This window comes from Electrophorus electricus, chromosome 14 (genome assembly GCF_013358815.1).
Source record: "Electrophorus electricus isolate fEleEle1 chromosome 14, fEleEle1.pri, whole genome shotgun sequence".
In the NCBI taxonomy this organism is placed as follows: domain Eukaryota; kingdom Metazoa; phylum Chordata; class Actinopteri; order Gymnotiformes; family Gymnotidae; genus Electrophorus; species Electrophorus electricus.
This window is the reverse complement of record NC_049548.1, coordinates 6332501-6342500: the sequence shown is the minus strand read 5'-3', so window position 1 is coordinate 6342500 and position 10000 is coordinate 6332501. Positions and strand designations below refer to the sequence as shown.

The following is a 10000-nucleotide window of genomic DNA, read 5'->3' as shown; positions in this document are numbered from 1 at the left end:
TTATGAAGAATGTGTAATGGCTGTGCTTGTTTTATTAAGACACAGAGGTTTATGGTTCTTGAGCAATTAGGTAACTGTGGAAGTGTTTCCAAGGCCTCACCCGATTAGGCCTGTTTTACCTCCATTACCTCCAGACAGAATACACACAAGATTTGTGTCATGTGGGAGTCTTATTCACTTTTCAGTGTACGTTTTTCTTCGCAAGACACTCCTTCTTACTTTTAACTCCAGGCTTCTGGACTCTTTCACCTTAGACTGACCCTGGACCAAGCCACGTCTGCTCCTAGCCAATCTGTGAAAGGTTCCGGAGGACAGTGAGTCAGAAGCAGGAGGGGGTTCTCACTGAGCTTTCAGTGTTGTGTGGGCTCCATGGTGCCTCTGGAGCTGCTGCAGAATCTGCAGACTGGCCACTGGAGTGATGACGTGGCTCAGGGTCAAGCAGTCGAGGCCTGGGAAACACACATCTGCTCAAGGACTTATGGGACATGGCTGCGGACCATAGCTTGGACTGAACTTTTGTGTATGCATTCTACAAATCACTCTCTGCCTGCAAGTCATCATATTTCTGTCCGTGGTTTCATGTACATACCTTTGTCTGGCCCACCCATTTTTCTCAAGGCAAACTTTGGGTTGTGAGTCGCCTCAAGATGGGTGTAGAGTCTCCCAGCACAGGTAATGTTTTTCAACAGAGTGCTAATGAAATGTGGAAGCATGCACATGTCCTTAAAAGGGCAGGTCAACAGTCAGAATGTGCTGGCGCCGAAACATCTCACGCAACACACGCGTGTAAGTATTGCGATTTGGCGTTCCGCGTTCGATGGGTGAAGAGCCTTGGATTTTGAAACATGTGGGACAGGGTGGAGGGAAAGATAGCGATGGGAAATGATAGGACAGAGAAAGAAGGAAGAGTAGGCGTGATAAGCAGTGCCCAAGGACACACACGGTGCTCAGGCTGTAGTTTGGCCCCAGGATAAACATAATCCTAAGATTGGAGTTTGCCGACATGGAGACACATTCTAGGCATTTATCTCTGCTCCCGTTGCCACTCGCTCTCATCCCTCATCCTTTATCTTTACTCTGTCCCCCTGTTTGCTCAGGCAGTGTATGTCCTTGCTCTCGAAACATGTTGTTCTTTTGGGAGAATTTAGTCTTGTGTGCATGTGTGCATGTGCGAGTGTGTAAATGTGTGCACGAGAGAGTGTGATTGTGAGAGGGATAGAGTAAAAGAGAGAGAGAAAGAGAGAAGGGTCGAAAGAGAGCAAGAGCAGTCTGACCTCTTTCTGTTTGAATATGTGCAGCTGCTGCCTCTCTGTGTGTGTGTGTGACTGAAGTTCTTGGTCTGGTCCAAAACCCCTGCCCTTTCTACAGCTACACTATCCAGTCACCTCTTCTCAGAAGCTCCAAATTCACAATTTGTTTATCGGAAGACCTTGGAGTATGGTCACAATGTTAAACCTCAAGTTAAGAATCTTGGTATAATTTCTTTATCCTGACCTCAGATTTGACAAACAAATCAATGCTGTTGTCAAAAGTAGCTTTTATCAATTTACAAAATTAAGTCTTTTCTTTCTTTTCAAGATTTTGTAACCGGTCTTTCATGCCTCTATCACATTACACTTAGATTACAATTACAATTTATTGTATTTTTATGTTGATCTTCCTTAGCTCATTTAGTACAGAATAAAGTTACTAGACTGCTCACTTTCACCATGAAAAGGGATCAAATCTGCACTGGCTTCCTGTTCATTACTAGATCCAATTAAAAGTTTCTATTTGATTTTAAGGCTCTTATTGGGAAAGCGCCTTGCAATACTGCTGACGTACTCCAACCTCACTCAGCGCCCAGGGCTCGGAGGTGTTTAGATCAGTCACGTTTTGGCTATTCCATGTTCTTGGCTGAAGCTCAAAGCTGACTTTGCAGTTCCTGCGCTGGGGTTGTGGATCAGCCTACCGTTGAACTTTAGCTGTGATCCTTTCCTGCTAATGATTTAAAACACACGTAGACAGCATTAAAATATTTTAGGTTAAAGTGGGTGGTCAATATGCCTGCTTCTTCTTTTAACTTTGTGTTGTATGTTGTTATCATTCATGTAACTAAAGTATTGACTTTAAACAGCACTTTGGACAACAACTTGTAAATGGGCTTTAAAAATAAGTTTTATTTACTTACTGTTATCCCTAACAGATTTTGATGTATGAGAAAAAGTCTCTGTGTAATATATACTGTCTTCTAAAAATGCCTGCATTTTTTTCTCATGAGCATGTGTGGGAAGATAGGATTGAACAGAACAGATCAAATGGGAAGGACGGCTACTGCTCGCTTGCGGTAAAGCTAGCGCCACTTAGCCAACGCACACATATCCGAACCTGCAGCAGCACGACCAGAGTGTTAGTCATCTGTTACAGGAACGGCACTCTCACTGCGCATGTTTTCCAGTCACACTCGGTACTCTGTGAATTTCCACCCATGAAATAGTGCTGCTTTCTTCCCTGGGCTGGGTCCAGTGGCCAGGGCCAGAGGCAGGCTTCTCCCGGTGGGGCTCTGAAGCCACCGGGTGCTCTCCCTTTACAGTGGGTCAACCTCTGCATCGCTGCTTATTCACTCCAGATGATATAAAACATAATCTGTCAAAGAGAAGCACCGTGAGCCTTAGCTGTGCATTATGGGAGAGGTGAATGGAGAACGGCGGTCGAACGGGCTGCATTGAAAGCGTCTAGCGTGTGTCATTCAGGTGTGTTCAAGCTATTGTATGTGCTAAATAGGCTTCTCGCTTTTCAGTACGCGTGGATCGGACAGACAGGCCAAGTCTCCCACACGGAGCGCTCTCTCAAGGCCTCGAATAAATCCTCCCTACTGAGCGCGAAAGAGTCGGCGAGAGGGAGCGAAAAGGAAAAAAGGAGGGGTGAGAGGGAGAGAGAGAAAAAAGCGAAAACAAAAATAACGTTTATGGTTCAGGCTGCCTCTGAAATAATTTTCCATATCAGTGCAACTGCATGAGCCCAGTGGGAGCAGGAATATGATTTTCTCTGTCCAGTGCCAATGGAAAATGGAATGGGAATCAAAACAAGCAGCTCAGAGCAGAGTGGGAGAATGCTGGGAGGATGAAGAGGGAGGGAGGAATAAGGAGGGGGGTAGGATGAGGGAGGAAGGGGGAGTGAAATAGGGAGAAGCTTGTTCACGTCTTTCCATTAGCATTCATACATTGGGACTGCCACTTTGTTAGCAGGTCTTTTACGGTCAAGTCTCACAAACAACCATTCAGTCACATTACTCAAAGTATATTTGGTGCACCAAGCTCCCATGGAGGCTTGTTATGCCTGGGCATTTCTCTGGATTTAAGAGGAGAAAGAGCGAGAAAAGAAGATTGCATGTTCCTTCTTGCAAATGCTGCTAGCCTGCAAGAGGTGCTTGCTGATGCCTGCCTTTGTTAAGCTGGCTAATTAAGGTCATTACTTAGAGAACAGTCACGTCCCATCGCTTAGCTCCAGACCACCTTCTCACTACTGTTTCCTCCGACACGGAGCAGTGGACATCAGCGAAAAAGTGTCGGAAAACCACGAAAAGATGTTGGCCCCGGAGCCAAAGTGCTCTCGTGACAACGAGCCGATTAACATGGAAACAAATGCTTGTAGCAGACAATTGAATCATTCCCTGTTTGGAACAAATGGCAGCTTTGCTGGTTGCATGTACGTAATTAGCCTAGCTGCATCGGGCTGACAGCATCCATATGTCTGCGAGTGCTTGCACACAAGACCGACTGTGAGTTCAGCAAGAGCGCCGGAGCATGGCACACTGCAGCATTTTTAACAGCGGAGAAGCTGCAGGAGGAGGAAGAGGGAGGAGGCCCCGATTTAATAAGGTGGAGTGTCAGAAAAAGAAAGTAAAGAAATGGAGGTGAAACAACAGAGGAAGTTGGGTTGGACAGATGCTGACGAGAGAACGCAGGCGAGTGCAGTGCGACGTACGTCCCTCCCCCACATGTGATGGAATGTGCTCCTTGGGCTGGTTTTCTAAGATCTGAAATGGGGAATCGAGAGTGGCAGGGTAGGTTACCCCAGCAGATGTAATGGGCTCAACACAACACCTTTTCATTTGTAAAGGAGCACGTCCAGAAAGCTGATTCATGCTCTGGTTGGATATGTGTGAGTAAATGACAGTAGTAATGTGCAGACGTATGAGGGAGTGAGGATTAGTATGTCAGGCAGATTCTCAGAGAAGGTTTATGGAGGTCTCCTCTCAATGCTTCTCCACATTCCAGGCCCACACACCTTGTATTCTCTCAGGCTTTCTTTCATTGCTGTGACCCTTTCCTTGCCTATCATTACAAGACATACTCACCTCCTCAGCATAGAACCGTGTGTGTGTGTGTGTGTGTGTGTGTGCGTGTGTGTGTGTGCGTGTGTGTGTGTGCGTGTGTGTGTGTGCGTGTGTGTGTGTGCATGCGTGTGTGTGTGTGCGTGTGTGTGTGTGTGTGTGTGCGTGTGTGTGTGTGTGTGTGTGTCACTGCTGTCCTGCCAGTGAACCCAGTCATGGCCCAGACAGCAGCGTTTGGGTGATCTCGTAAAACGGTGGGTATTGTGTAGGCTGTCTGTCTGGCGCCCCTCCCCCACTCCACCCCGCTCCCACTGGCCATGTTTGCTCTCAGGACAGAGTGATTTGAGAGCCTTGATGAAGACTGAATGGAGTGTTTCGATCATGTGGGGGGCTGATTCAGACATTTAAGCATGGAAGCTCAGGCTAGGCGATGCCAGCGGAAAGCAAAGGATGTGTGATACGCGTGTGTCTGTTTATCACTGCCATTGTTGTGTGCACGTTCTGCTTTGCAATCTCGCGTCATTGTTCTGTCTCTCTGTTTCACAAACACACACTCACAATGGGCATGAATGCATTTTTGTCAAACACTATATGTTAATTAAGATTGTGCGGTTAAAACTGCAAGAACTTTTAGGTGTACAGTGAAGACATAAACTACCAAAATGACTCAGGATTCTTCACCGAACCTGGTCGCAGTGACGGTGTAGTTGCCTGGTAGAGTGAGGGACTTCGGCAGTCTCCAGGGGGGTGGGGTGGCATTCTACCAGTGGGTTTGTGATCTCCACTTCCTTTCATGCTGTCCAGCAAAATGATGCTATGACTGCCATGCTGTCTCACTGCCGGAGGCTTCTGGGTCAAACAACAGCAGAGCTGCTGGATGGGAACCCTCCCGCTTTGCCGTTTTCTTCCTCTTTTCTTCCTGCTGCTCTTGCTCCATCTCTGGGATTTTACTGCTCGGAACTGAATCTCTCTCTACTGGACATCGTCTCGGGATTCTATTGCCCTCCCTGTGGGGTATTATCCCGTGTGGGTGTTTGAGTCTGAGTTATTTAATGCACGTTTACAAGTATCTACAGTCCTGACTTTCCAGATACTTCATGATCCTGGATGATCCTGTGGTGAAGGATACACACACACACACACACACACTCACACACACACACACACACACACACACTCACACACACACACACACACACACACACATGAACATGTACACACACAGAGATATGCAAGAAAGATGTTGGGACCTTCTAACTGGCAGAAATTAGCTATTCAAGATACTTTGCATGCTTTTGTAGAATATGCAACAGGAACACATTTCAAAGCAAAGCAAAAGAAAAAAGATGGAAGGATGTGGGTAGTTCAGTTGCTTGTAGGGTGTAATGCCTTGTTGTGTGTAATGCCTTGTTGCGTGTAATGCTTTGTTGCGTGTAATGCCTCCTTGCATGTAAGACCTTGTTGCATGAGCTTTATGCTGTAGGCTATAGTTTGTCATCTGTTTTCAGTATGCTTGCTAATCTCTAATTTTCTTGGAACATTGGAACATTAAAGATACCATTAAAGATAACATTAAAGATAACATTAAAGTACCTTTCCAAAGTCATTAAAAAATAAATTTATTTTGGCATTATGTTCAGTGGTATTTCTAGAGAGCTACACATGCAATTTCAATTTCAACTTAATCCTTTTTTTCCCCCTGCTATTTTGTGTGTTGACAGAGCTGTATGATTAATGACTAATGTCACTTTTACTTTGGATTACCCTAAATAGCTTTCCATGTTAGTTTAGAGTCATATGTGGAGGTGATCTGCAAAAAAAAGAAAGAGAAAAAGTGCGACTGCAAAAATATCCTCTTGTGCGGCGGGATCCAAAATTAGTCTTTTTCACTGAGTCACAGTGTGGAGACACTGAACAAACAGCAAGTGAGAGAAGCCAGTTCTGGCTTTCCATAAACTGAGCTTTTTATAAACGAATGCTATTTATTATGGCTGTGGTGAAGAAAAATATTGGGGTTTTCTGCTTTCGGAGTTGCGTTATTTGGGATCGAGGGCATTGGAGTTATGCAAAAGCATGGAAACCAGCTGTGTAAACTAACTGTCTGTCTGTCTGTCTGTCTGTCTGTCTGTCTATCTATCTATCTATCTATCTATCTATCTATCTATCTATCTATCTATCTATCTATCTATCTATCGATCATACGCAACACATACATAACTCTTACAATCCCTCTCATCTTCTTAGATGCTTCTGCACCTTCAGTCCTGCTCCTAATCCCTGGCTCCAGTAGCAGTTGCTGTCTCACTGAGGAACTGAGTGCTCAGAGCTAGCAGACATAAACATCCTCTGAGAGAATGAAAGAATGACAGAGAGAGGGCGAGAGAGGGAGAGCGAGCTGTGTTAATGTACACACACGCACTCATTAGGGCCCAAACCTGCTCCACATGCTGATGGATGGCACTTAATTTCAGCCTCAGTTCAGCTGGCCTTTATCCCACCACAGTGGACGTGAGACAGAGCAGGCGGCATTCCCCACTGACAGCTTCGTTCTCGTTGCCATTGCCTGGATGCTCACGTTTGCCTTACAGAAGCTCCATGACTAAAACACAGTAGCATGGGATTCTCCTTTGATGAAACTGCGGAACACATTCACGCATGTGCACCCATGTGCACACACACACACACACGCACACACACACAGGGACAAATGCACGCACACTCGTGCACGCACCCTTTAATAGCTTGGTGTGTGTGGCATGAGCACTCGGGGGTTCCCCACTCTAGGATCTCTTTCTTTAATTCTCTAATTGGATTAATGTCGCTCTGAGCTGGGGATGGCAGTGATTAGTATGCACGTGACCTGATTTCTGCTCGTGGTGGCGGGAGCTTTGCTCCACTCCGCTGCGCTCGGTGTGTCAATAAACACGTTCTCCAGGGAAGCCGTGTGGCCTCAGCCCTGCCCTGCCCAGCGTGGCCCGCCCTGGCTGCAGCTTCCCGCCGTCAGCCGCCAGACGCCCCGCCCATGTCGTACCGCTCCACCCAAGACCAGACATGCAAGCTTGCCGGGGAGCTCGCCGCTCGCTTGCATCACCGACCGCCTCTTCGTTTGCGGGGAGGACCTCCTCCCTCCCTCCCTCCCTCCCTCCACCTCCCCTCACCCAACCCGCCGCTCTGTCTCCCTCCTTCCTCTTCCTCCGGTACTGCCTTGCCAGTGTCGGCGGCGTTTAATTTCTGCAGGTCGGTTTATTAGAGGTAGAGGGAGGGCCGAGCCCAGGCAATCATTTCAGGCGTTAGAGTTGACGCCCGGCCCACCAGCGTGCAGGAGACGAGGGAAAATAAGAGAGAGAAAGGGAGAGAGTAAAAAGTCAATAAAGCAAAGCAAACAAGAGGAAATGTTTCATTAAAGGGGACTTGGCGGAGGGCGTCGAGTGAGGGGCGTGCTGGGTGTGCTACTGAAGAGCCGTGCTGGAGAGCGGCGAGGTTGGCAGGAGCAGAGCTGCTCGCTGGCTGCCAGGGAGGAGGGCCACTCAGGCGGAGAGGGACGGAGCCGTGGTGGTGGGGGTCTGCGCGGGGACACACACAGTTGCTGCTGCTGGGCCAACAGACGAACCTGCCGCCCTGACTGCCCTGTCCCACTGCTCTCTTCAGCTTTTCGTCTCTGTAAAAAGAGCTCCAGTGCTTCGCCCACGGCTCTGCCTTCGCACGTCTGTAATGTAGGTTTATTTTGAACGTTTTTGAATTTTTGGCTGTAGCAATTTGGGCCAGTGCAAGTTCAGACTGGCTCTCCCAGATGCCGCCATCTTTGTAGGGCAGTGGTTCTAGGTGCCACGTTAGGAACAACCGCTTCGTGGCTTTCAGCTCAGACACGCTGTCCGCGTTGCTCTGAGGGGTAGGTGTTTCCAGTGTTTAGAAAGTGTCCGCCCCGGCGTCCAGACTCCACCCGTGCGGCAGCAGCCCCGACGGGTGTAAGCCTCTCATTCCGCCCATCCGCGGGCCGTAGTGGAGCCTGCGGTGGAAGTGTCCAGCTCGTGAGGAGTCGAGACGAGAGCAGCACCCACCGCAGGGACAAGACCCCCTTTCATCCTGATCTGAGCCCGGCTGTGTGGTTTCTCCTGTGCTTCCTTTTTGGTGTGGTTTTGGGCTGGGAGCTGGTCTCGGATCAGTGATGCGACTGTCTCCTGCCCGCAGCGCGGCCACTCACCGCAGTCGTGGGGAGAGGGAGTGGGTGTGGGGAGACGAGGTGTCCCACCGGCTTTGATCCCAGAGAGTTTACGTGGGCTCCGGCTCAAACGGCAAGCATCTCCCCAAGCCTGCAATTACACTGCTTTACACTGCTCTCTCTCTCTTTCTCTCCCTTTCCCTCAGCTGCTGTGTTTCCAGCTGGAGGTTTCTGTGGCAGCCTTGTGCTTTGGTTATCTTGCAGGAGAGGCGATCTGATCATTTCACACCACTAAACAGCTCCCTTCACCTCCTACTTCTCACACAGCTTTAATGAAGTCATGCTCAGTTCGGGAGATGGAAGCATTTGCATAAACGTTAATTTGACTTATTTAAGCATTAACATTTACACTTTATTTCATTGTTACTGATAAAGAAAAAAAACTATAACATACAGTAATTTTTGTAGGTCTGTCCACACCCCATTGCACTCCCAGGACATTCTGGTTTTCTTTCATTAGACACCTGTTCTTCCACATGTAGAGAATATCCAATTGATGTGCCTATCCTTCTTATTTGTATAGCATGTAAGTGTTAGGAATATGAGTATGTGTGTGTGTTTGTGTGACTGTGTCTTTGTGTCTGTGTGAAATAGAGGTGTATAGGTATGTGTGCATTTAGAAAAATAGAGCATCTTGTGTGACAGAATTTTACACTATATCACCATGCCATTTGTGTGTGTGTGCGCGCGTGCGCGCGCGTGCGTGTGTGTGTGTGTGTGTGTGTGTGTGTGTGTGTGTAAACTATATCTACTTTTAGCATGTGGTGGTGAGCAGTGTTAATAATAGATGTGAATTTGGCCATGTGCACATCCAGCCCTCACCCAGGGCAGGCAGGCAGGTGCTGCTCTCGGCCGTTGGGCTGCTAATCTGCCCCCCTGTCCAAGGGGCCTCAATCCCCAGGACTCCTCTGCTGCAGGGGAGGAGAGCAGACACTCTACCTTTCCTTTCATCCTTTCATTATCTTTCCTCTTCTCTCTCTCTGCTCCCGTCATTCCACGTCATCTGACCTCAGTGGCCGCTGTTCTTGCAGCTCCCCCGGGTCCTCCCCACCCGGGGCTCAACTCTCCTTGCTCCTCCTCTGTTTCTTTTTCTCACTCTCCTTTCCCTCCATCTCAGTTGCTGGACTTGTGGAGCTCCTCTGCTCTCTTCTCGCCTGTGGTGATCAGCATTTTGTGCCAAAGGACATCATAGACGATACCATATGATACAAGAAGTGTTCAGGTGGTGATTTACTAGTTTACTTTAATTTACTTCTCATACTCCTTTACCACAGTGCCGGTAGTTTGTGTGAGTGTGTGTGTGTGAGTGTGTGTGTGTGTGTGTGTGTGTGTGCGTGTGTGTGGGGCAAGGGGAAGAGGAGGAAAGTCCTCGCTCATGGATGAGCTCTACGGCAGAATGATCACAGGGACTTTATCATGGGAACCGCGTCTTGGAGCAGACTGAGCACTGAGACTCACACTCTTCA

General features: G+C 48.1%; 1 protein-coding gene across 5 annotated transcripts in view; it reads left to right on the top strand.

The window, feature by feature from the left end:
• Positions 1-10000, top strand: part of bahcc1b (BAH domain and coiled-coil containing 1b) — a 93112-nt gene that overhangs the window by 42836 nt on the left and 40276 nt on the right. The window contains exon 3 of one of the 5 annotated variants that reach the window (XM_035533813.1): positions 255-672. The exons of the other annotated variants lie outside the window; for them this stretch is intronic. Within the exon in view, the coding sequence (XP_035389706.1) occupies positions 648-672 (25 nt within the window). The 5' untranslated portion in view covers positions 255-647. The remainder of the gene's footprint in view (positions 1-254; positions 673-10000) is intronic. 5 annotated transcript variants of the gene reach the window in all.